Below are 27,140 nucleotides of genomic sequence, written 5' to 3'. Positions count from 1 at the left end.
TAAGTCCTTGATCCACTTTGAGTTGAGTTTTGTGTGTGGTGAGAGATAGGGGCTTAATTTCATTTTGCTGCATATAGATTTCCAGTTTTCCCATCACCATTTTTTGAAGAGGCTATCTTTTCTCCAGTGCATGCTTTTGGCACCTTTGTCTAATATAAGATAATTGTAGTTTTGTGAATTAATCTCTGTGTCCTCTATTCTGTACCATTGGTCTACAAGTCTATTTTGGTGTCAGTACCATGCCATTTTTGTTACTATTGCTCTGTAGTATAGTTTAAGGTCTGGTATAGTGATGCCACCTGCTTCACTCTTTTTGCTAAGGATTGCTTTGGCTATTCTGGGTCTCTTATCTTTCCAGATAAATTTCATGATTGCTTTTTTTTTATGAGGAATGTCTTTTGATTAGAATTTCAGAGAAACATTTCTTATGATCTTAGTTACATCTGTTTTCAATTTTCTATAATATTTATTTTATAATTGGCCATTCCAGATGAAATCCAAATTCCTTGGCATGACCACAGGTCCTTCATGGTCTATCCCATGTTTTCATTCTCATGTCTGACCACTACTTTCCTTCCCCCTGGAATATCCCATCTGTCCCAAGCCTCCTGGCCTATAATAGTGGTGCCCCCACTGCCTGAAATGTCCTCTCTCCTCTCCTATCCTCCAGACTTGTTAGTTCTTGCCAACAAATACGCAGAGTCCTTCAGATCAAGTATCATTGGATTGCCCTCCTCCCTGTAGTCTGTTCCTCCTTTGTGCTGTGTTCATCTTTTTTTAGAGCTCTTACTGTCTCTTTAGTATTTTTTCATGAGGTCTCACTCCTTCAATAAGGGAAATCACCTAGCATAATATTTGCTGAAAAAGTTATTTAATGAAATTAATTAATAAATTCTTTAATATTTAGGTTCTTCAAGCCCATTTTTTGTGTCATCAATTCGTGGTACAATAATTGAAAACACAGCTGCAACTGGGACTTTGACACAAATTCCTATTTTCCCTAAATATGAAGTAGAACTTGATTCTCATAGAAAAATAATTCCTTATCCTGGGAAGGAACACATTGAACGTGTTTTAGAAGAATATTCACATCAAGTCAAAGATTTGCAAAGAAGACTAAATGAAGTGAGTTGCATTTTTCTCTTCTAGTGCCTAATTATTTCAGGGACAGTAGGGAGGCATAGTGCCTTGGGAAAAATCTAAACTTCCTGGAAGAAAAAATTAGCCATGGATCTCTTGGTTAAATTTTGATTTGATCTGTGCTTTCTATTTTGGTATTAAAATTTGTACTAATGAAAAGTGTACATATCTTTTTGTTATTGTTAATTTGTCACAATGCCTTGGTATCATGATTTAATTTTGAACACTTGAATGGCTCAATATGTTATAATTAATGACATTTATCTGTAATTATAATTAATGATTTGTTCAGGGATGTTCTCCTTTCTTCATGATACCTGGTTTCCTTTTACAAAATGATGGTAGCAGGTACATTTTGAGATGTATATGTATACATGACAGCTAAATAAAGTTTAGAAGTTATTTGCTAAAAATTTCAAATGAACACTACATAGATAGTTGCATTTCAGGTCCTATAGTCTACAATCTAAAAGTCAAAATTTTTAACCACCATGTACATAGTTCTTTGTGATCTAACCTGTCCTCTGGCACCTGTCCTCTACTTGTATCCACTATCCCAGCAGTATCAAGCCACTTGCTCATCCTAAATGTATCATGCTATTCTAGACCTCCTCCATGCTTTTGCCCAGACCATATCCTCTTTTCTACCTTGTCTGCCTGGCAAATTCTTATTAACCATCAAGACAGCTCTAGCATGTCCTTTTCTAAAGTCTTTTCTCTAGACAGCTTTGGATGTGATGACCTCTGTACAGTTATTGCATTTTATGCAAATGTTATAATATTTAATATACTTTATTAATCTTATTAACACATTGTTCCACGTCATCAGACTATATAAGCCCTTCTACGGTAAAAAAAAAAACCCTGTATTTATTAAGTGCTGACAATTATGTACCCCTGTATTATATACAGAACATACGAAAATGAATAAGATAGGACTTATATTGAGTTTATAGTTTTGGAGGGAGCTGTTCAGGTAAACAAATAGTGACAATACCTTATGACAAATAAGCTAATGAAGATATATAGAGACAAAGGAAGCACAGAGGTTGTAGTGAGGAAATGAAATGGTGTCTCTATTTTGTGTTCATCTCCTGGGAAACTATGCAACACTTGATTGGCTTTCAATAAATATGAGTTAAATCAGTAAATAAATTAACAGGGCTGTTTGTATCATGTACCTCTTTTAGAACAGACATGATGCTAGGTACTGGATATATAAAGATGGAAAAGATGTGATCACTTACATGTACACATTTATAGTCTTATGGCTGAGATAGTTAAAATAGAAAATGGTAACAGTGAGATCTGTCCTTCAATAACAGGTAAGTAGCGATGGTAAATCAACGGATACTTCACATTCTTTATCTTACTTGACTTTTCAGCATTGAACACAAGTAGGTGTTCTTTTCCTCCTTTATTTTTTTTTTCTTTTGGAACTTTGGATTGAACCTGGGACTTAGTGCATGCAAATAAGTACTCTACCATTGATCTATACTTTAGTCCAGTATTCTTTTACTCTTGAAGTACTTTTTAAAGTTTTTAATCTTTGTTTTTTGTGCTGGAGATTGAACCCAGAGCCTTGTGCTTTGTAACCATATTTTAAATTTCTAAGACTTCTTTCCCATTCATTTTTTTTTTAAAGAGAGAGTGAGAGGGGAGAGAGAGAGACAGAGAGAGAGAATTTTTAATATTTATTTTTTAGTTCTCGGCAGACACAACATCTTTGTTGGTATGTGGTGCTGAGGATCGAACCCGGGCCGCACACATGCCAGGCGAGCGCGCTACCGCATGAGCCAAATCCCCAGCCCTTTCCCATTCATTTTTTTTGACATAGCATCATGCTCTTACATTGTAGTTGTAATATCATATACAAGTTTTTGGAAGTGTTTTTCTGTTCCTTGCATTATCTATCTTTGTTTCCTCTTTTTATGGATGTTTGCTTTTTTAAACTTGGTCTGTGCTTTTTATTTTAGAATCAGTGTTCAGTTGCCTTTTTTTTCCTGTTCAGATGATAAGGCAATAAAAAAGCTGATGGACAATTCTCTAAGGCAGAACTTGATGGCTTTGCTTGGAATAATTAGGTGAGGCACCAGCTATTATAGTAGGAGCCCACTCAGTGCCTGATTTTAGAAAACTTGTGAATTTCTTTGTAGTTGAACACATTTATATTCAGGTGATTGTGAGTTGTGTTGTGGATGTTGGCTTTTGTGTTCTTTGTTTTAGGATTTTTGTGTGTGTGTGTGTGCTGGGGATTAAACCCAGGGCCTTATACATGCAAGGGAAGCACTCTACCAACTGATCTACATCTTCAGCACTAGCTTTTGTGTTCTTGCTGGGGAAATTTCAGGAAAGACAGGAAATGTAGTAAAAGTACAGAGAAGTTTATTAGGAAAGAAGGTACTTTCAAGAGGGAGGGAGAATGGGTTGGTAGTCTCTAAGAGAAAAAAATGATCACATTTGTTCTCCAGTTTTACTGGGGGGGGGTCTTAGAGAAGTTTCTAGAGATTTCTGCCCAGCCTACCACCTTCCAACTTTTGAATGACAGTAGAATTGTAATAGATTTTAAGTCCTTAGACTTACCCATAGTTATCCAAACAAAAACCATGGAGGAAATTTTATCATTATATTGAGATTAAAATCATATGGTAAAGATCTAAAGACAACTCTTGATAAAGGATCATAAATGTACTTCTTTCTGGGTAACTTGTGTTCTCATCAACAGGGAGGAATCTTAGAATCAAGAGTCTTGAGAAATATAGCTCTTCAGGTAACCAGGTGTTTGTTGAGGAATACAACCTATCCTATTGACTTAAGCCAGAGTAGGGCCAGAGTGGCTTTAGGTAAATTGCTTTTCAAGAGAAAACATGAGCAATATCTAAGCTTTCTAGATGTCCTGAGGTGATGGTATCATAAAAAGTAGAGCTAATAAATTAGCCAACTTGTATATATATATTTTTTAATCATTGATAGAAAAGATGCATCTTGAACATGGAATTGTTTTACCTCTGGGCAATATCAGAACTTGTTCATTTGTCTGGCAATAGAGGGACAGTCAGAAGCACACAGTGAAAGATGGGAGGAGGCGCTCAAGAATTTATGTTTTGATGTGAGCCATTGATTATTTGCATCTTCTGGCTATATGATAGGAATACTTGAATTCACTGGGAACATGCATTCTTGCTAATATTTTAGAAGTAGAAATCTGATAATGAATCCTCTTAGAAACATGCTTGATATATTCTGAGGGTTTTTTTTTTTTTTTGGTCTCATTTTAAATAGAGCATTAAAGGAATGCATTATTTTAGTTGTAATTCTGCCTATATGTCTGTCTAGAGACCTGTTGCCATTTTTGTCTTTAGGGAAATTTTTGTCCCCAAAAAGGATTACAATTTTTTTTCTAACAGATTGTGTTAATGTAGTGTATTCTTGGTTATCAAAAATATTCATGTATTTTTTTGGGATTTTGGATTGGTGACTCTTCATGATGTGTGGGAAAGCACTATATACACTATGATCTCAATCACACAAATGGAATGTTGTGTACATACATGTACAACCCTGAGGGACAGGTCCAGCTAAGCTGCTTGTGACTGACTGGATGAGTTGGTTCTTTGCTTTTGTTTTTTTCTGTTTTCTACAATGCACACATTGACTTTTAAAAAATAAAATCTGTTTTAAAAACCTGAGAAGAGAGAGAGAGAGAGAGAGAGAGAGAGAGAGAGAGAGAGAGAGAGAAGGAAGGAAGGAGTGTGTCAGGCCAGAACATAGATAAAGCTTATAAAAGTATCCCATTGACTCCATGTTCTCATCACTCATGTCTAACTGTTATTTAGCAAGTTGGAGGTAGGGTTTGACTTTTCTGTATATATAATTTCAACCAGTTCTCCTATTTTAAGGAACAAAACATTCCCCTTTTCATTTTGAGCCAGAAGCCAGATTTATTTTAGATTTGTTGTAAAGTGGAGAATGGATGAAAAGAAGCCAAGCTTGAGACAGGAAAATTAGTTAAGATAGTCTTATATAGAGAGAAATGATTAATTGGGATCTGAATTACAATGGCAAGGGAAGGGCATACTATGCCATAGGAACTGTGTGCTGCTAATGGAATTTAATTTGGTTTTGTTTTTTTACCCCCAGAGCAATGAATTGCATGAGAAACAAAAATTTTATTTAAGGCAGTCAGTCATTGATTTGCAAACAAAACTTCAAGAAATGCAAATGGAGAGAGACGCCATGGCTGACATCAGGTTGGAATATGTTACCTGAATTTTTGTGTAGTGCTGGGGATGGAACCCAGGGCCTTATGCATGCTAGATGAGCATTCTACCACTTAACTACACCCCAGCCCTGATTCTGTTTTATCCTTTGGAATAAAACTACTTGTGTGAATATGATATTCAATCTCATATTCAATATTACTTCTTTTCTTTCATTTATTTCACAGACGAAGGGAGAGTCAGTCCCAGGAGGATTTAAGAAATCAGCTTCAAACTACAGTTCATGAACTTGAAGCTGCCAAAAGCCTTAAGGAGAACATGTTAAAAGACAGCAATGCACAAATAGAGCAGCTCAGGAAAATGATGCTGAGTCACGAAGGAGCGCTTCAAGAAATCCGATCAATCTTAGTTGACTTTGAAGAAGGCTCAGGCAAGAAAATCTATGAACACGACAGCATGTCTACTGTGCATTTCCGCAGCTTGGGCTCAGCTGTTAGTAAAATCCTAAGAGAATTAGACACAGAAATTTCTTATCTGAAAGGGAGGATATTTCCAGTAAGTGGTGAGAACACTCCTTCAACTTTTATGTTAAAATGCATTAAGAGAATAGTATTAGGCATGTATTTTTAAGGTTTTTAAAAGTAAACCAAGTTCTCATTCTTGTTCTCTTGAATAATAGAAGCTACTTCCATAGTGATCTCTCTTACTAGGAAATCAATTTGCTTTCTCTGTATTGCTTCATGAAAGTAGATCCAGATTAAAAGATCTAGTAAAGTACAGGATTAGATTTACCTAATTTTAGTATTATTTGTATATGCATCTCACCAAAGCATATCTTTAGCTGAAAAATCTCTAGATTTACCAGTACCTAAATCAGTGTCTCTTTTTTAAAAAACCAGGTGGAGGATCAGCTTGAAACATTGAAATCTGAATCACAGAACAAAATAGAGCTACTTCTTCAGCAACATCAAGATAGGTAGGTTTCTGTCTGAGATCAGAAAGTCATAGTGAAACTATATCAGTTTTACAGTCTTGCCTGCAAATCCAAAAATCTTAAAAGCTCTGAGACCCAGAAGGTTTTTGTAGGTTTGTGGCAAACTCATGTTAAAAGGTTTTTTGGTACTTGTTAAAGCTTCACAGAAGGCATTCAAGACAGTTGCAATAGTGCTTTTGCTCTAGGTAAGAAAGACTAAGCGCAATTCACAAACGACCAGCACAAGAGGAAGCTTATAAACAAGAACCAAGGGTCAATGGATGGAAAATTATTAAAGGGAGACATCAAGTGTTGGGGCATTTTTGCTAATGGCAGGCCAAGGTCTTAGATATCTAGGCTGAGGGATGAAGAACCTAATCAGTTATCTAGAGTAGGAGGATATTAAAACTGAGCTGGGCCCCAAACAGGAATTTAGCTAACTAAGGTCAAGCCTACTTAAAAGATGACTTAGAAAAGCCTAACTAAAGTATAGTAAAGGAGAGAATGTTTGTCGATAATTTGTCAGCAAAACTTGACCTAGCTAATGTGGTTTATTTGTTTTTGTTTTTACAGGTAGATTGTTTTTTAATAAAGGAGTTAATTTTCTTTCAACCATATATAAAACAATAGCAATTAAAAACTTCATTTTCAAAAGTTAAATATTTACAAATGAACAAGTAACTATGCAAAATTTACATGAAAAAAATGGAAAGACAAGGATTTCCCAAAAGATAAAGGTGTAACCTTTCTTAGATGCTGATAAAAATACTGATTAGCCTTCAGTTCACATGCTCAGATTGAAGTCTTATGTGAGGATCCATGAAGAGAAAGACCAAGCATTTACAGCTATAAAAGTACTATCAATAGTTAATGTCATTTTTTATAGTCTATGATCCAGTGTGAATACTTATACACTTGATATTTTCATAATATACTTTGCTTTTAGCACTCTTCCCTTGATGTCACTATGTTTTATAATACACGTATAATATATAATGCAATTCTGTTTTGTTGTTGTTGTTTTTTGAGATCTTTGCCCAGGCTAGCCTTGAGCTTCTAGGCTCAAGCAGGTTTCTGCCTTCATCTCTCAAGCAGCTAGAACTACAGGCATACACAAGAGTGTACCCAGCTCAGTATTTATATAGTTCATTACCATTATGAAACCAAACAAATTCTGAATTCTAAAACCTAGCTGGCCCCTGCAGGATTCAGATAAAGAATTCTGGATTTGTTATAAAAAGAATAGCATGTACAAAGATGAAGCAAAATACTAAATGTGAATGTTGACTTCTTCATATTTACCCTGAAGAATTAAAGTCTAGGTATCCATCAGTGAATGAATGGATAAAGAAATTGTGGCATAGAAAACAGTGGAGTTTATTCAACCATAAAGAAAAATACAGTCATGGCATTTGCAGGAAAATATTTGGAACTAGAGACCATCATGTTAAGTGAAATAAGTCAAACTTAGAAAGTTAAGGAGCATATGTTTTCTCTCATATGTGGAAGCTAGAGAGTAAAAAAGAAAATAGGTGGTGATGGATCTCCTAAAAGTCAAAGGGAGATCAGGAAAGGAAAGGGACCAAGAGGTTGTTGATAAGCAGGGAGGGAGGGGGGAAATGCTGGGGAGTAATATTGGCCAAATTATATCATTATATTGTGTGCTATATAAATATGTAACAACAAATCCCATCAATATGTACAACTATAATGCACCAATAAAAATGTGGAAAAAATTGAAGAATGTTGAAAATCATTAATTTTTGAAGTAATTCATTGTCAGGTGAATCTTCTGTATCAAATAACAATCCCCACATTCTTTCTATAGGATTGAGCAGTTGATAAGTGAACATGAAGTTGAAATCACAGCACTTACTGAGAAAGCCAGCAGTGCTCGAAGCCAAGCCAATAGTATCCAGAGTCAACTGGAAATCATTCAGTATGTGTCCTCATGGTTCAAAATTAATAATCATTCATCTTCATTTTAAAAATAATGTTAATTAATACCCTGTTCTAAGATCTTTTAAAAATTGCTTACTAATTGATTCCACAAATGAAACTTTTCTAACACTCAAATGAGCAGAAAAATGACAATATAAAAGATAATATAATCTGACAATATAAGAAATATTATTGCTAGTATTTGGACCTGTTGGAATTGCTGTTCTTTTAAAAAAAATTTTTCAATTTATTTACTTACTTATTTTTGGATTACTGGGATTGAACCTGGGGCCTCATACATGCTAGGTAAACACTCTATCTTTGAGCTATATCCCCAGCTCTTGGCTGTATTAATATTTCAACAATAGGGTAAAGTAAATTATACCACATATATATAATTATATAAATAAATAATTATAAGTAAAAACTAAATAAATAATTATAGTTTTATATGCATATATATGTTTATATATATGAATGTATAAATATATATAAATAAATATATGTATATTAAACTGTAATTTGAGATAGTATGTTTTGTATAGATATTTTCAAATATACAAAAACAGGAAAAAATAGTGTAGTAAACTCATATACTCATTCAGCTTTGGCAATTTATAGTTTTGAGCTGAAACTTTTCTTTCTTTTTTTTTTTTTTTTTGTGCTAGGGTTCAAACCCAGGGTCTTATGTATGCTAATTATGCACTTTAGCATTGAGTTCTGTCCTCAGTCCTGAGCTAAAGCATTTGAGAAGCAATTTTATATAACAAAAACACTTAGCCTAATAATGCCACATGAAATAATTAGTGGTAGTGTCTAAATGACAGGGTACCCTAGGTATCACACTGATTCTTAGTTTTCTCTTTGCACTTATATTCCTTCTTAACCCTTTGTAGAGAACAAGCAAGAAACCAAAATTCAATGTATATGCGTCAGCTCAGTGAACTGGAATCTACTGTTTCTCAGCTGCGTTCTGAATTAAGGGAAGCCAGAAGGATGTATGAAGACAAAGTAAGTTTAGGTTTTGCTTTTCTACTTCTAGGGACAGAAATCAATAATATATTTTTAATAGTTTACTTGAAAATAGGAATCAGAATAATAACTTCAAACTAAAATCAATTTGTGAGCTGGAATAAGAAGGTGATAAATTATATGTTAAATTATAAACATTTTTTTTATTTAAATTGCACACATTAATTCATTATTAGAAAAACATTTTTGCCCACTTCAAGTAAGTTTCTAAAAAACAAATTCAGGGGTAGGGAATGTAGTTCAGTGGCAGAGTTGCTTGCCTACTATGCATGAGGCTCCGAGTTTAATCCCCAGCAACATGAAAATAAATAGATAAATAATTTTAAAATAGGACCATCTTAATTATTCTTACAAGGTTTAGCTTTAGTAAATACTTCAAAACCAACTGGTCTACTACCTTTCACACTCAATATTTGGGGGGCCTACCTCCTTTCTTACTTTTAAATCTTTAGTAATTATTGTTTGGTTAGCAAACTGAACTTCAAGGTTAATTAAACTAATTAAATAAAATAATGATTAATTAGGAAAATAGATCTTCATCTTTTAACATGTAATTCCTATTAAGGTCAGATATTAACTAATATTTCATATTCTGCTTTTGTTCTTTTTTTTACATACCTAAAGGGAAGTTATTCAATATCATTATCAACCACTTATTCAGAGCTTACATCTTTGTTAGTTTTAATAATTTTTAAAACAGTAAAAATCTTAAAAAACAAGCAAAGAACTGCCATTCAGAAGAGCTCATGTTCTTTATTCCCTGTGAGAAGGGTTACCATCAATGATGTTTGACTGTAATGGTCTCAGTTTATGCCTGCTATCCTAGTGTCTTGTAATTGCTAGCTTTCATCTCCTAAGTGTCCCAGTTTGGAAAATAAATCTATCTTTAGTATTCCTGCACATAAGAGATCCTGATATAGTCATGCAGAGACAATTTAGGTATAGTTCTAACCATTACATTTAGTTAGTTTCTCAACACCTAAGCTATTGGGAGTGATGAGTAGAAGAAATGGGTATAGAGAAGTCAGGCTGGGGTTGTAGCTCAGCAGTAGAGCACTCACCTAGCAGCCTAGCATGTGCAAGGCCCTAGGTTCAATCCTCAGTACCCACATAAAAATAAAAATAAAATAAAATAAAATAAAGGTAAAGGTATTGTGTCCAACTACAACTAAAAAATAAATATTTAAAAAAGGGAAAGTCACCCGACTCCTTTTATAAAGTGAAATCAGTTCTGTAGGTAACATTATGGGGGAAAAGGCTCTGCTTAGGAAGAATTGAATATCTGGCAGCACTAATCTTTCCAAACCATTGACCTTTGGGCAATTTTAATTTCCAATGGCACTCCCGTACTGGCCACAGGAGGGGGCTGTTTTTCCTTGTATCAAGCTTAAAAATTAGACCTTGACCTTTAACTTCTGTGGTAAAACTGAGATAAGACTAGAAAATTTAGCAGTAAAGAGTAACATGAAATTGTATAATCTCAGTAATAGATTTAGATTCTCTACAGTTGTATCTTTCAGATGTTTTTAATCACTTCTCATAGGAAGAACTATAATTCATCTTATGACCCAATTCAAACCCAAGCAACTGAACCAATTTTATAAAACAATATTTACCCTATTACATGTGAGTCAGTTTCTCTTCTCAGATGCTAAATTGAAGCTCATTAAAATGATCTAATGATTTACTGATGGCTTGAAGTTTGAATGAAACTGTCTCTTTTATAAACCTCCTTGCATAGCTCTTAGCCTAAATCCCTGTGGCAGGGTATTTCAATTACTTCCACTTCCAGGCTACCCTGAGAGACTAAGAAGCAAAAGCCCAGAGAGGAGCATTTATTCTTTCTGGCTCCTCTGAGGTCTCCTTTTTGTGTTCTAGTTTCTTTTCTCAGGACAAGCTTTTCGCCTGATGCTTGATAGCAGGAATACTCACCCTAATCTGGATAGACTAGGTCTATACAGAGGGCATGACCTCACCCTACAGAGCATAGAACACAAGGATGGTCATGATTTCAGTACATCATGGTCTGGGAGGATGCTGTATTGCTTGGGTCTAGTGGAGGTTGGCACATTGGCATAAGTAATAGCTAATAATCTGACAGAGAGGATGATTACATTACATCCAGTACAATAACTGATACTCAAGACTACACAAACCATTTTGAAAAGACTATTAATAATTTAATGACAGATTAAACCCTTTTTGAAAAGTCACAAAGTGCCAAATAGAGCTTGACTTATGTTTTCTTACATAATTTATAATGCTGTAGGTTTTTCCATTATAGGCTTGTTTGGAAAAATTAAACCATCATATATAAACCTCACCTATTATTTGCTAATTTACATTTGCTCTGACATATAGTATCATGTTGATCAACTGTAAATCAGGACATGGTGGGAAATTTTAATAAATACTAAATATTCATCTTAGGAATACAAAAAAAGTTCCTGAGTTTTTATAAGCATTTTTCTTTGACATTGTAGAAGCACAAACATCAGAGGAAGGACTGCAGACTTTTTACATGGGGTCATATAGATAAAAACATTAGCATCATTGTCTTAGCTTGCTCTAATATAAACAATGGATCACCAAAAATTTTGACAGTCTTACATAGTAAACAGTTAATAGAAACAGGAGGGCTTATTGGCTTAACCAGTTTTAACTGAGATCACTGAGATGTTGCTAATACAACATAGTGGACTTTATAGAGCCAGTACCTGGTTAATAGTTAACTAGGCTGTATTAATAGTAACTCTCTTTCATTTTGTCAGGGAACACTAAGAGATAATTATCGACCATGTTAATATAGAGTTAAATATACTTTGGCCTGAAATGGCATTAGTACATAGTATAGGTGGGCAAGGAAAATCAAGCAAGTTAACAAAATGGATTTCATTGGGGGGCCACGAAAATTCTATTATTATGAAATGTTTTGTTATAATAAATACAGAATTGAAAAAGCAAATTCTTCTACTTTATTTTATTTTCATATGCCTTGACTTTATATTGCCTAAACCTATGAAAACATTAAAATCTATTTTCTGCTGCTTTGGTGCATATTTAGTATATACTATCCAAAGAACAATAAGAAAAAAAGGATCAAAGAAAATAGTATATAAAAGCTGTAATAATTAAAAGTGAAATTTGTGTGAAAAAAAACTATAAAGTGTTGATATTGTACATAATCCTACTTTATCAAAGGCAATGTTTTTTCATGAGATCAGAGTCCTCCATTTAAAATAAAAAAGCATTGGTCTGGGGACATGGCTCAGTGGCAGAGCAAGTGTATAGCATATGCAAGGCCCTGGATTACATCCCCAGCACCCAAAATGATAATGATGATGATAGTTGTATTTTAAAAGAAAGTGTTAACTTTTTTAAAAAATGAATGGAACAATAGAGCTGAACAAAACTAGAATTCCTAAATTAAGAGAAAACTCATTCAGGAGGGTAATGTTTCTCCTCAGATTCACAAATTATTTTCATATTGTAAAAATAGAAATTATGTTACAAAGAAAATTTTAGATGTAGCTTTTGGAGCTGACATAAGTGTTTTGCTGTAATGCTGTTTTCTATTCTTCTCTTTCCATTTTAGGAGAACCTCCAGAATTCCCCTTTTCGAATTTGGACCAGTAGAAGCTGTCACTATTGGCTCTGTAGATTTGGCTTTACTCTTTAACTTTCGCTTTTTGACAACAAAAATATCTCATGATCTTGATTCTAAGTTTATTTTTCTAATTTTGAAAGCAGTTGGGGCTGAATTTCATTCATACTTAAAAAATGAAGATTTAGTAGCACTGGCTGGAGCAGGAAGATTCTGTGCAGATGCTTTGCATAGTTCTGCTAATGCACCTTCATGCTGACCTGCATTATTATTACTCATTATGCAGTGCCTGTGTTTTGGGGGGTTTTTAGCACAGAAAAAAATCAAAGCAAAACAAAACAAAAACACCATTTAAATAATTTTACATGATTTGATATGATTGGTAATATCTCTAAAATCAATGCAAAGTTAGAATGAAATTCTCCCAATACTCATTGTTCAGTGATTCAAACCAAAAAGTGGATTCATAGATGGTAAAAGGGAAAACCAGTGCTGCTAACTAAAAAGAAAAGAAAAAATAAAACAAATAAAACCAAAAAACAAAAACAAAAAAAACTTTTATTGCATCTCAGATATCAGTATGTTTCTGGATATTCTAAAAGGCTTTTCTTTGTAGTATTTTTTACAGCTGTTTGTATCAGCTTAGCTGCTACTTCAATGGTTTTCCCTTTCACTGTCTATTATCTTTTTAATTAATTAATTCATATAAATATTTTTATTCTTAAAAAGTGAAAGGTAAAAGCAGAGCTATAGCAGCTGAGTCAGTACTGACAGCTACAAAACTATGTTCCTGCAGGGGTCTGGAGGAACTTCTGATATTTAATGAAAAGATGGAAAGATAAGATGTGGCCCATTCTTGCCTTCTTTCCCTCCCTCATTTCCTCCCTTCCTCTAATTTTGGTCTCATAGATTTTATCATCAAATTTGAAGTTATAAAATGGTCATGCAGCCTTTTTTTAAAAAGTAAAAACAGACCAAAGAAAGTAAATTTTAATTTGAACTTGTAAAGCACACATTGCCCAAGGACAGAAACAGTTTATGCCAAGCTAGGAGTAGAAAATATGTGCTTTAGTCACATGATTAACTCACACTAAAAGTATTGAATTTATAGCTCAAAAGACAAGTGGAAAATAAAGAACTTCAAATGATATTATTATTCTTATGTGAAAAGTATTAGAAACAGAACTGAAAGGAACATGAGATCATCTGGACTTTCTTTTCAAACTATATGTGAAAAAACTTGAGATAGAGAAGTTATGTGACAGAGGATGAGAACCTAAGGTGTTTTGACTCTTAATGTGATCTTAACTGCCTCTTGGATCATGTTTGTTTGTCCATATCTTGCCAGGGAAATATGGTAACTGTGTGATAGGACAAGTTTGTGGTTCTTTCTGAAAGTATTCTTTTTGTTATTATTTTGTGGTGTTGGGGATTGAACCCAGGGCCTCATACATGCTAGGCCAGTTTTTAACCACTGAGCTATATCTCAGCCAAACTTAAATCTTAATATCTTTACCAACTATGTGCTGGTCTTCCCTAATAATGATAAAATTGAAGAGATGATGTTAACTGGTATTATTCATTCATTGTTTTCTCAAGAAGTTACTTATGCTATGGAGTTATGCTTTTGAGACTAAATGTGTGTGTGTGTGTGTGTGTGTGTGTGTGTGAACTATATATGTCTTCAAAGGATTATAAGAGTAAAAAGTAACTTTTTTGTGTGTGTTGCTGAGAATTGAACTCAGGGCTGTACCATTGAGCTACATCCCCAGCCCCAAGTACTTCTTTATTATTAGAGTTTAGGTACATATTTTAATCAATAGTATTTTATCTATACCTCATCTTGTGAAAAAAATTTTTATATATGATATATAATCAATGTAACATCAGTTTAAAAATATATTCAATGTAATATTAAATCTGTATCCTGATCCCTGTAGGCTATAATACACTACAAGTAAGTATAAAACTGTTTGATAGTCTTATATACATGTTAATATGTTTATAGAAATATACCATATGTATTCATGCTTATTATGTATCAAATAAATGGTTGCAGATATATGTGTATATAATGTTTTTGAATGTATGTTCAGTTAATAAATGCAAGTAAAAATAAACTAGAAAGTCATCCAAAAAAGTTTGTGTTGGTCATATGTTCTCTAGATAGAGAGGTTTAAGCATAGTTCATCATCTCAAACTAAGTTTCATTCTTGACATAGTAGATTTGGAAGTCTAATGAATAGATGCTTTAGAAGTAGGAAGAAATATAGAACGCTTATACAGATATGAAAGATTTCTTATCACTAGAAAGTAGATAATAAAATAATATTGTGGATATCATTGCTAGAGGTCAGGTATGCTATCTAATACTAAGTATCAATATATTTTCATTATTTTAATATTTTATTATCTAAGTTGTGGTATGTGTGGCTCATTTAAAATCCAAACCTTGAGTCTCCTGGTCAGATAATTGGCTTAGACGATGCTGCATGCTATACCCAGAAGTTCAGGGCTTTAGAAACATTATTAATAGTCAGGCAGCCTCTGTCCTCCATTGAGGTAATACAAGCTGAGGGCTTGAGGAAATAAAATGTTTGGTGCCCCTTTGTTTGCTACCAGTGGTACAATGGAATAAATTTTTCTCTCTACTAAATAGATCAAACAGCTACCCTGACTGTGAGAAAAAAAAATATATGCATATTACAATCATTAAAATTGGTATCGTTAACCCCATTTTATAGTTGAAGAGAATGAAGATTAAAATGGTTAAATCAATTTTTAACTGTAATAAAATATATATATTTGGCCAAACTTTCAAAATATGGTAACTATATAATGATGACAATAGCTATAATATCTATCATTCATTCTTTTATTTTCAGTGTTTTTTAGTATTGAAACTGATATTCTAAAACAAAATATCTCTTATAAGTATAATACAGTTCATTTGTGTAGCAACCAGCATGCTATCTGTGCCACAGCAAGCTTCCTTAAATACCAAATTACAGAACATATCTTGACAGAACATAAAGTCTGAGTAGTATGAATATGAGAGGAGTATTATAGATAATGTCCAAACCAAATAGTACCAAATATTTTGTCTTGTCTGATTTTCCTGATTAATTCTGCATAAATCCTAAACTTAGAAAACTTTGAAAACTTATCACAATAAACTTACATTTGCCCTCAACATAATGCTGTTTGTTTTCCAAAGATCATGTTTGTTTTTTATGACTCATTGGCATAGTCAGTCTGATTTATGTTCTTCTTTTAGATAGAAGATCTGGAGAAGCAATTAGTCCTTGCCAATTCTGAGCTCACTGAAGCACGTACAGAACGGGATCAGTTCAGTCAGGAATCTGGAAATTTGGATGATCAACTTCAAAAGCTATTGGTAAGATTATGCTCTAAAATATGAATAAGATTGATTCTGGGAAATTTTTCCTCAAAATATTTTTAAAAACTAGTTTTCTTTATAAATTCATAAATTTTACAAAATATTGTACACACATAATAGACTGTCAGATCACATGTTGTATGTAAAACAATGTTCTGTGTACTTTAATTTTTTTTTAAGCCGAGCTGTTATTGTGTAGGGAAATAGGGATTTTCAAGTAGCCAGTCTTTTTCATTTATTTATTTTTAGTTATCAATGGACCTTTATTTAATTTATTTATTTATATGAGGTGCTGAGAATTGAACCCAGTGCTTCACCCATGCCAGGCAAGCACTCCACCACTGAGCCACAGCCCCAACCCACCAGCCACAGTCTTTTAATTAGAACTGTATTCTACTAAGTTGAAGTAGTGTTAAGTGTTCATTTTAAAGCTAAATATCAAACATATACAAATTTTGTCTGTAGAAATTTTGAATGGATGTTCAGAGCGGATTTTTAGAAAAAGAAACTGGCAGTAGGATTGTGATAGTAGTGAAGAAGTCTATCTGTTAGAGGTACTGCAGATTGAACTATCTAGGAAAGGAAATGTCCCAGGCTCCTTTGTGTGGTATCAGTGGTACAGCAGAATAAATTTCTCTCCCTGTCAAGCCCCATGCTAGGGCATCATGCTCTGCTGGAAAAGCCATCATCCTTTCTGCACTGACAGGGGTGATAGGCTGTGGAACTAACAAGTGTGTGCCAGGAACACTACACTGTGGGAGAATCCTGTTGGATGCTCCCTAATGCTCTCCTATCTTGGAGAATGCTGGGCGTGGTCACACATGCCTGTAATTCCAGTGACTCCTCAGCAGGCAGAAGGATCACAAGTTGAGATCAGCCTCAACAACTTAGCAATGCCCTCAGAAACTTGGCAAGACCCTCTCTACTCAGTCTTCCCCCCAAATTGCAATATGCTCCCTCCCTGTTTTTCTTTCTCATCTTTGTATCTCCAAGCTGTTCTCAATTTCTAACTCAGATCTTTCTGAAACATTTCTATTCCTTTAGTGAAATTATCTCTGATATAACTTATTTGTCTATAATGAAAATCACTTCTTTTTTGAGCGTTTATGTGTCTGTCATCTTCCTTTTGGGTGATAAATCCTTTGCAGTGTGCCTTTGTTTCTCATATTCAGTATAGATATTTGGAAACAGTAAACACTCACTGTGTATTTTTCTTTTTTTAAAGAGAAAGAGAGAGAGAGAATTTTTTAATATTTATTTTTTAGTTTTCGGTGGACACAACATCTTTATTTTATTTTTTTTATGTGGTGCTGAGGATCGAACCCAGCCGCGTATGCCACTTGAGCGCGATACCGCTTAAGCCACATCCCTAGCCCCTATTGTGTATTTTTTTGAGTGACTGAAAAGAGGTCTTTCTATTCATAGCCCAGATGCTCTATTCTGCCATATTTTTTAAGATTTTGAGCATTTCTTTATTGCAGGAGCACACTTGATGTGAAATATCAAGTTTTGTTATAAAATTCAAGACTTAAACACAAGATGACTTTTAAAATCTATTGTAATAGATTTCCTTTGCAGTATATATTATTTGAAGTCTAGTTCCTTGAAATCAATTTGTAATGCTATTTTTTTTTTATGTGTTTGTGTGGTGCTGGAGATTGAATCCAAGGCCACAAGCATGCTAAACACAGAGCTCTTTCCAGTGAGCTACACCCACAGCCCTTGTAATGCCAAATATTTTAGGTAAGCAAAACATTAACTTATTTTTTGAGAAAATAATCACACTTAATCAAGCTATTAAAAAGGAATCAGATTCCAAAGATCAAAGGTTTTTCAAATGATATAACTCCAAAAACAAAAGAGTTACATTTTAATTATTTAATACCAGGTAGAGGAGGGAAGAACATACATTCTTATTTCTTTGGTTGTGTGTGTGTGTGTTTGTCTGCCTGTCTATGGTACTGGGGATTGAACCTAGAGCCTCCCACATACTAGGCCAATGTTCTGCAACTGAGCTATATCTCCAACCCAGCACATTCCTCACTCTTTTAGGCAGACCTGCACAAGAGGGAGAAGGAGCTGAGTCTGGAGAAAGAGCAGAACAAAAGGCTGTGGGACCGAGACACGGGCAATAGCATCACCATTGACCACCTTCGTCGTGAGCTGGATGACAGGAACATGGAGGTGCAGCGCCTGGAGGCCCTGCTCAAGGCCATGAAGAGCGAGTGTCAGGGCCAGATGGAGCGGCAGGTCAGAGCATTCAGGCTGTGCCCCACCAGGTGGTCTCTGCTGGGGGAAGAATGTATTTTATGTCTACTGGTGCAGTTTTCTTCTTTTATAAATGGGCCTAAGATAGCTCTAAAATAAAACTATGGATTCTATGAGCAATTTTTAAAAACCTGGTATTTATTTCCATATTTTGACCACTTGTCAAACTAAATATGTAAGACTTTATCTCATTTGTATATTGGTGAAAAATTGAACTCCACTACAACTACCTTTTTATTTTCACCAAGAAATTGGTAACCTAATAATTACTTAACTTCTACTACAGAAAAGCTCAAGCTATCAGGAAATATTGAAGAATAGCAGGGTTGAAGGTTTATAACAGATTTTTTTGTTGTTGGTTTGTTTTTGCTTTTCCCCCAAAAGAGATTTTCCCTTCATCCCTGCCTCCCCTGATTGAGACTGATGGGTGTGCACCATTCCAATGCACTAGTAGCAAGATGTGGACTGCTCTCTTAACAGCTGTGTATTTTCAATTCAAATTCCAGTTACTTCCTCAGAGACATAAAAAGTACCCCACAATGTGTAAATTTCTCAAAGTGTGAAAGTAAATAAAGTGATCCATCTTGGCTTAGACCCCAGGGAAAGCCATTTCCCTATTCTCTGGCTTAACTTCATCTAGAAGAAAGATAGAAGAACCAATTGGAAATTATAATCTTACCTTTTCCACATAAGGGCCAGAGAATGTGAATGTGTATTGGATAAAAGCCATTATTCCTTTTCCCCTCAGAGGTCAAATAAAGGGAAGGCTGGAGCAAAATAGAAAATAAGAGCAGTTATCATCACTTACTGCCCTTCCCCTCATCACCAGTGTTACTTAATCTAGAATAGTATAGAAAGCATCCTCAGAGGAATTTCCAACCCTCCTTTCCTGGAAATCTATTACTGAGAAGCATCCTTATTTGAGGCCTCTCCACCTTGTCTAACACATTCGTAGGTCTTACACATACTGTCAGGCTGGGGTTCTGACAGAAAATTATTTGAATTAGTAAATCACACTTTATCCAAACCATGATTTCATACTTTTGAGTTAAATTGTTACAGATCCTGAGGTTGCCCATACCTATCCTCCCAAATCCAGGAAACTCTCTTTTCTTTAACAATCAGATGGCAGCGATTCAGGGGAAGAATGAGAGTCTAGAGAAAGTGTCCTCCTTGACTGCTCAGCTCGAATCCACCAAAGAGATGCTCCGCAAAGTAGTGGAAGAGCTGACGGCCAAGAAAATGACTCTGGAGAGCTCAGAGAGGACAGTGTCTGATCTGACAGCTTCCCTCCAAGAAAAAGAGCGAGCCATCGAAGCTACCAATGCAGAGATCACAAAGCTCCGCTCTCGGGTGGACTTGAAATTGCAGGAACTACAGCACTTGAAAAATGAAGGAGATCACCTCAGAAATGTGCAGACGGAATGTGAGGCTCTGAAGCTGCAGATGGCAGAAAAGGACAAGGTGATTGAAATTTTGCGCCAGCAAATTGAAAACATGACACAGTTGGTGGGCCAGCATGGACGGACTGCTGGTGCTATGCAAGTCGAAAAGGCTCAGCTGGAGAAAGAGATTAATGATAGGAGACTGGAACTACAGGAATTTAAGGTCTGTATGGTACTTTTTGTTGGCTTAACTTCTGAAATTTCTTCTTTCTTGTAAGGAAGTACAAACTAATTTATTGAAAAAAGGGTTCTTGTTGACTGTGGATCTTCTGAAATAGAAAGGATTTGTGTCTGTATGTATTTTTTTGAGAAAAGGATCATACTTTTATCAGATTCCAAAGGAGTGTATATCCCCAAAATGGCTCAGAATCACAAGTACCAAAAAAAAAAAAAATCACCTATTCTGATGCCATAGTTTGATATTGTCTCCCTTTTCAGACAGGCCTAAGTTTGAATATCATCTACCAGCACTTAATAATTGTGTAACATTGGACTGTTCACTGAATATCAGCATCTGTGTCTGTTAAACAAAACAAAACACAAAAACAAAAGAGATACCAACAACTTTATTTGGTTGCTATCAGTCTTACATCAGAAGATATATATCAAGGGCTTAGCCTAGATCTTGGCCTATATAAGGTGTTCAGCAAGCATTAATTCCTTCTCCCACTTCATTTTCTTTCTGACCTTTATAATACATTACTTGTTCCTGTTCTAACCTGGATTATCACGTTCTATGTTGTGCTACATGTATGTGTGTATGTGTGTGTTTAAATGTGTGTTCAAAAAGAGACAATAGTCTCTTTTCCCTTACCAAACTATAGGCTTCCTAAAGCAGGGTGCACATCTTATTCATCTTTGTTTTTCCTTCCCTGTGTCACTTGGCCTTGCCTCCCAGAAGATCCTTAGTAAATATTTACCAAAATTTAAAATGTTTGACTAAGTGTGGTGTTATACATCTATAATCTCTGTGACTTAGGAGTGTGAGACAGGATAATTCAAAGTTGAAGGCCAGCCTTTAGCAACTTAGCAAGGCTCTGACTTGGAAAAAGAAACAACAGAAACTTTAGGTGCTTCCTTTTCCTCATTCTAAAAATAGGACCAGCAATAGATTATTATCTATATTAAGGAAATAATTAATTGCATAACAATTTAGACTTTTCTATTGCTTAAGCTTATATTGATTATATTTTTTAAATAGCCAAACTCACCATGAAAGGGACACATACAGACTTATCATTTTTCTTTTTCTTTTCTTCATTTCTTTTCTCTTTTATTTTTTAACTGAACATAGGCTTTTTATTATCATTATTCCCTGAACAATACAGTATAACAACTGCTTACATAGCATTTACATTGTATTGGGTATTATAAGCCTTCTGGAGATTATTTGAAGTCTATAGAGAATGCGCACAAATTTTATGCATTTTATATCAGAGATTTGAGTATCCAAGGATTTTGGTATCTGAGGGTGGTCCCAAAACCAAAGCCTCATGATACTGAAGGATATCTGCACTCGGAAAAACCTCTATTCTACTCTGTCCCTTATGTTAATCATCTTTTTATCACTATGACAAAATTTCTGAGAAAAATAACTGAGGAAAAATTTATTTGGAGTCACTATTTCAGAGGTTACAGACCACAGTTTCTTGGTCCTGTTGCCTCCGTGCCTGTGGCAAGGCAGTATATCATGGGAGTGTGGGTTGAGGAGATTCAGGTGTATCATTTTTCAACCTTACAGTGAAAACTTTAGGACAGGTTTGCATGCAGGATAGAACATATTTAGGGAGACGAGATGATTGTCCTACCTTCTTGCCTAGGAAGATAGATTGCTAGTGTTGTTAAAGTGACAAATGGAAAAATCTCACAGTCTGAAACTCTAAAGATGTAATCAATTTAATCCTTATGATGGAGGCACTATTATTATCGTACTCCACAGATGATGAAACTGAGACACAAAGATTAAATAACTTGCTGGAAGGCAGCACTGCTTTAAGAATTGATCCTAGACAGTATATGAGTAGGTATTACTGCTCAGCCAGAATCCCCTGGAAACCTGTAAAAGGCAGGCTGCTGGGCCCCACTGTAGAATTTCTGAATCATTAGGTCTAAAACTGGGCTTGAGCCTTAATGTTTCTGAACAAGCTTCCAGAAGATGCCGATAACTGCTAGTCCAGAGAGCACAAGTCAAAATCTATATTAGTACTTCAGTGGAGTGTGGATCACCATGAGCAGAATTGCTGATCAAAGTGTCAGAAAGGTAGGGACTTGAAATGGGAAGAGACTAGGCAGAGAGGAGGAAGCAAGGCATTGAAGCAAAGAAAGTGAAGCTGAGTCTAGATTAGCCTGGAGGTGGTGTGGGAGCTGATAAGGGTTTTAGGTGGAGAAGAGGAGTGACATGAAAATGGCAATATTAGAAGTAGATTAGGTGACATCAGTACACAGAAGTGGGTTGGAGAGATTGAAACCAATCTTAACATATACCTAGCTAGAACAGCTGAGAGTTCCTAGGTGAAAAGAGTTTCACATGGATGCAAAGGCTGTAAGTTAAACACTGAAGCTCTAATGCATCATCCATTTCCCTCCACGGTCAAATGGGGAAAGGAAGGGGAGTTGTAGCCCTAAAAACTACGGTTTCTCTCACCTCTGTAGGCTGGGTACTGTACACATGGACAACAGAGAAGCAGAGTGAGCCTTCTCCTAATCACCATGGCTGCTCAAAGCTGGACCCTTTCTTAGATGATGAAGAAAGAATCAAATGTTATCAGCTGGTTTAAGAGGTAGAAGAGGAGTGGCACATGCCTAGGATGTGTTGTGATGCCTCAGGGTGCCGCAGGGAGAGCTCTCCCCTCCCTCACCCTCTGAGGCCAGCAGCATTTCATGTGTCATTTACCAGAACAGGCTAGGCAGTGATCAGGTAGCCCTTTTAGGGCCTTCACTTTTCAAGCCCATTACAGATGGGGGGTGAAATAAGCCTGGAGTACCCCAGTGATCCTTTTTGTATCAGCTAAATGCTTGTAGTGTGTTTACTGTTCAAATACAGTATCACCTCCACATCTACACTGTTATCACAGTTATATTATATTGGCTTGTATCGTATTATACCTAACTCATTATTTGAGTCAATTTTGCATTGCTGTGACCAAAATGCCTGACAAGAACAACTTAGAGGACGAAAAGTTTCTTTAGGGCTCACAGTTTCAGAGGTCTCAGTCCACAGATGGCTGACTCCATTGCTCTGGGATCAAGATGAGGTAGCAATCATGGGGGAACCTCCCAGTAGAAGAAAGATGGTTAGTTTGTGGTGAGGTCAGGAAGCAGAGAGAGTGAGAGAGGGCGAGAAACCACAGGAAGGACACACTATTCCAGAACATACCCCTAGTGACCCATCTCCTCCAGCCATGCCCCACTTGCCCACCCAGTCAGTCTGTTCAAACTAAGATGGACTGATTATGTTACAATTCTCACAACCCAACTATTTTACTTCTGAACATTCCTGCATTAATAGGGGCTTTTGGAGGACACCTCATATCCAAACCATAATATCCATTAAATCCCAAGTCTTTAATTCTGTGTGAATATTTCTATGAAATTGACTCAAGTGAATTAAAATAGTTTGAAAATCATAATCTAGAGCTTATTTATGCTTTATATATTTTTCATATACATACAAATATGTGAAATATACATAATATATATTATTAATAATATATGTGAAATATATATTTTTTCACTCTACTAACTCACCTATTATTTTCTCAAAAGAATAAAACTCCAAACATAATATTTATTTCAAAAGTTACCTTAAGTGGCACATTTGTTGCTCAATTCAAGTTTTCATATGTGTCCCATATCTGGGACAATGGGACTTAACATGTTAAGGCCATTAGGCCTTACCTGGAAGGACAATATGATGACCCGATAAAGTAAATTGTTTTTCAGATGGCATTTATTTACTTGGACTGATCTAGGCTAGTCCTGCCCACTAAATGCAAATCCTTACCTTGCCTCTAAGGTCAACTGGATCTTACCATGGTTCCCTATCTGACCTCATCTCCTACTTCACTCCTAATTCACTTCCCTTCAGCCATACTGATGGCCTTGCTGGGGACTGGGGCTCTCCCCTAGCTTACCTATGTGACTTGCTCTCTTATCACTTTGAAGATTCTACTCAGGTGTCATGTCATCAGTGAGGTCTTTCCTGACCAACGGTGTCAGGGTTCACAGGACCAACCCTAGGCTTTATAAATCTTTGAAAGGACTAATAGAACTCAGAGTTCTGCTAATGGCTAAGAGAATAAAGCAAAGTCTGCACCCTCTTTTCTTATTCTTGTCACTTCTTTATCTGACATAGTAATGTTTGTTTTCTGTTAGTCTTTCCTCACTAGAGGAGGATGTGAGGACAGAGTCATTGTTTGGTTGTTCCTGGTATCAAGGGCCAGGACTAGATAAGGCAAGTCAGGTGATTTATTTGGAGGTCCACATGTGTGGCCTCACTCACTTTCGCTGAGTCCTGACCCCATTCCTAGGTCCCTAACACGTAAAAGGTCAACTTCCTCAAACTAGGTGCTTAAAGATTTTTTTAAGTTGTAGATGGACATAATATCTTTATTGTATTTATTTTTTTGTGGTGCTGATGATTGAACCCAGTGCATCACACATGCAAGACAAGTGCTTAACCACTGAGCTACAACCCCAGCCCCTCAATATATAACTTTTTAACAAACTAGAGTAGAAATAATGAAAAATTATGGCAAGTGAAACTGGAGAATTGACATTTAGTTTTAAAAGAACAGTGAAATATTCCTTTTTTCCCCACTTACTATTGATGCTTTATAATAAAATACAAATTTAGCATCCTAAAAATAATTCTAAAAATACTAAATGCAGACAGAATATTAATGATATTTCTTGTTAATAGGCACATAATTTTTATTTCTTTCTCTGTCCTTCATATTTGTCATATATTTAGATTTTAAAAGATAAAAAAGATGCCAAGATCCGGGAGCTTGAAGCCAGAGTAAGTGACCTAGAGCTGGAAAAGGTGAAACTGGTGAATGCAGGCTCTGAGCGGCTCCGTGCAGTGAAGGACATCAAACAAGAGAGAGATCAATTATTAAATGAGGTGAAGATGAGTAGGAATGAATTGAACAGTCTTTCAGGTATGTCATTTGAGTTTGAATTCTACTAAAATATAGGGATGCTGTCAAGTCCAATGTGGCCCTAGCACAATTGTGAAAGAAGGGTGGCCATGTCACTTCTCAAATACAGAGGGTTGTGCTGCCCCATTGAACTTACTCATGGCTAAAATCCCCATAATTCTCCATGAAGAGCTTCCACATCTCATGCTCACTCACTAACCATTAACATTATTCAACCCTAAGAGTCCAGGAAATTCTGTACTGAGTTTCCAAGAGATGGGCCAAGGTATCTAGATTCCAGACTTCCAGAAGGAAGGCAGATGTTCTTCATAAATCTTATTATTTGCTCAGTTTGTTTTTATGGAGGTGGAAATGTTGAATTCTTTGAGTGACATAGCTTGATTACAGCTTTAATAATGAATTCGAATTGTAAATAGATTTATGCAGATTTATTGACAGGAAAAATCCAAGGCCTTACATTAAACAATGAAACACTCCAGCTTCTGACTGTGTGATACAGTATCATGTACTAAACACACACACACACACACACACACAGAGTCAGTAACTACTGAGCATTTATTATGCCAGACACTGTGATAGGTTCTTGAAACACTATGTTAGGTCCTAGAAACTCCCCACTAGACTAGAAACTCCTCACAGTGGAAATGTGCTGATGCAAAGGTAGCACAAAGAATAGAGAATTGGCCTCCTAAAGGAAGTCACATCTATGTTGAGTTTGAAAGAGGGAAAGGAATTTGGTAGATGAAAGCGGTAGAAGGATATGCCAAACAGAGAGAACATAAAAGCATGAAGGCATGAATAACATAATGTGATCTCAGAAGTATCAGTTGGAGCAAAAGTAGAAAGGAATGCAGGCTAAGAAATGAGGCAGAATAAATAGGTAGAGCTAGACAGCATGGAACCAGCAAAAGATATTAAATTGGAGATTATTGTCATCAGATTTTACAAAACCACATCAGCAGGTAAATTCAGGAATGACACGGTAATGAGACAGACCAGTCAGTTAAGGGAGACTTTGCAGTGGTCTTGGTAAATATGATGAGGACTCCAACAAAGGAAGTGACAGTGAGAATGGAAGAAGATTAAAGAATTAAGAATATTTTTGGTGGTTGGATCAACAGGACTTAGTGATTGGGGGTTGAGTCTACTTTTGGGTTTTTAGTTTATAGTATTGGGATAATAGCAACCATTGCAGGAGGAACCTATGGAAGGACAGGCTTGAGGACAAAAATCCTGAGATGTAGTCAGTGGGAGGCAAGTAGTTTGAGGTGGCACTGAGACCTCTCCACTAAGATGTCTGGATAGATGGAGATTGATCTTGTTCCCTTTGTAAATAAATCTATATCATACATTAATGCATAAATATAATAAATAGATGGATGAATGTGTATTTTCTAATATAGAAAAAGATGAACTTGTACCAGGTGACTTAGTAGATATGAAAGAAAAAGACAGAGCTGTGCCTGGTGACATACACCTATAATCCCAGTTACTCAAGAGGCTAAAGCAGGAAGGTTGCAAATTCAAGGCCAGCCTCAGAGATTTTAGCAAGACCCTGTCTCAAAATAAAAATTAAGAAGGGCTGGGGATGTAGCTCAGTGGTAGAGCAGAGCACCCTGGGTTCAATGTATCCCCTCCACCACACACAAAAGATAAAACTGGCAATATAACTTAGTTGTAGAATGCTTGCCTAGCATGTGCAAGGCCCTGGATTCAATCCCCAATACTGCAAAAATGAAAAAAGACACATGGTAGTCAATTTAAAAAAATACATGGGAGCCTCAGATTATTTATAGTTTCATGGAGATTGATCTACCTACAGATGGTGGTGAAATCTGTTAATGGTGTATATAGAAGGTTTTTAAGATAAAATAGATCTGAGCTAATTATAATCACAATGAATACTAAGTGGATAAAGGAAGAGGATCCACTCAATGGATTAAAAAGGGTCT

The 27,140-nt window shown here is 35.6% G+C and overlaps 1 protein-coding gene across 7 annotated transcripts in view; it reads left to right on the top strand.

Moving 5' to 3' along the window:
* Ccdc158 (coiled-coil domain containing 158) overlaps positions 1–27,140 on the top strand; it is a 90,813-nt gene that overhangs the window by 16,948 nt on the left and 46,725 nt on the right. For 6 of the 7 annotated variants that reach the window (XM_078021433.1, XM_078021431.1, XM_040292286.2 and 3 more), the window contains exons 4-13: positions 908–1,125; positions 5,281–5,390; positions 5,588–5,915; positions 6,260–6,336; positions 8,162–8,272; positions 9,171–9,285; positions 16,188–16,307; positions 18,363–18,560; positions 19,704–20,186; positions 24,996–25,185. In XM_078021433.1, the coding sequence (XP_077877559.1) occupies positions 908–1,125; positions 5,281–5,390; positions 5,588–5,915; positions 6,260–6,336; positions 8,162–8,272; positions 9,171–9,285; positions 16,188–16,307; positions 18,363–18,560; positions 19,704–20,186; positions 24,996–25,185 (1,950 nt within the window). Of the gene's footprint in view, positions 1–907; positions 1,126–5,280; positions 5,391–5,587; positions 5,916–6,259; positions 6,337–8,161; positions 8,273–9,170; positions 9,286–12,901; positions 15,037–16,187; positions 16,308–18,362; positions 18,561–19,703; positions 20,187–24,995; positions 25,186–27,140 lie in introns of those variants that run through there. The other variant, XM_040292288.2, reaches the window with a different exon arrangement.

The sequence above is a fragment of the Ictidomys tridecemlineatus genome, chromosome 9 (genome assembly GCF_052094955.1).
Source record: "Ictidomys tridecemlineatus isolate mIctTri1 chromosome 9, mIctTri1.hap1, whole genome shotgun sequence".
Lineage (NCBI taxonomy): Eukaryota > Metazoa > Chordata > Mammalia > Rodentia > Sciuridae > Ictidomys > Ictidomys tridecemlineatus.
The sequence above is the reverse complement of the archived record's forward strand: the minus strand, read 5'-3'. Positions and strand labels throughout refer to the sequence as shown.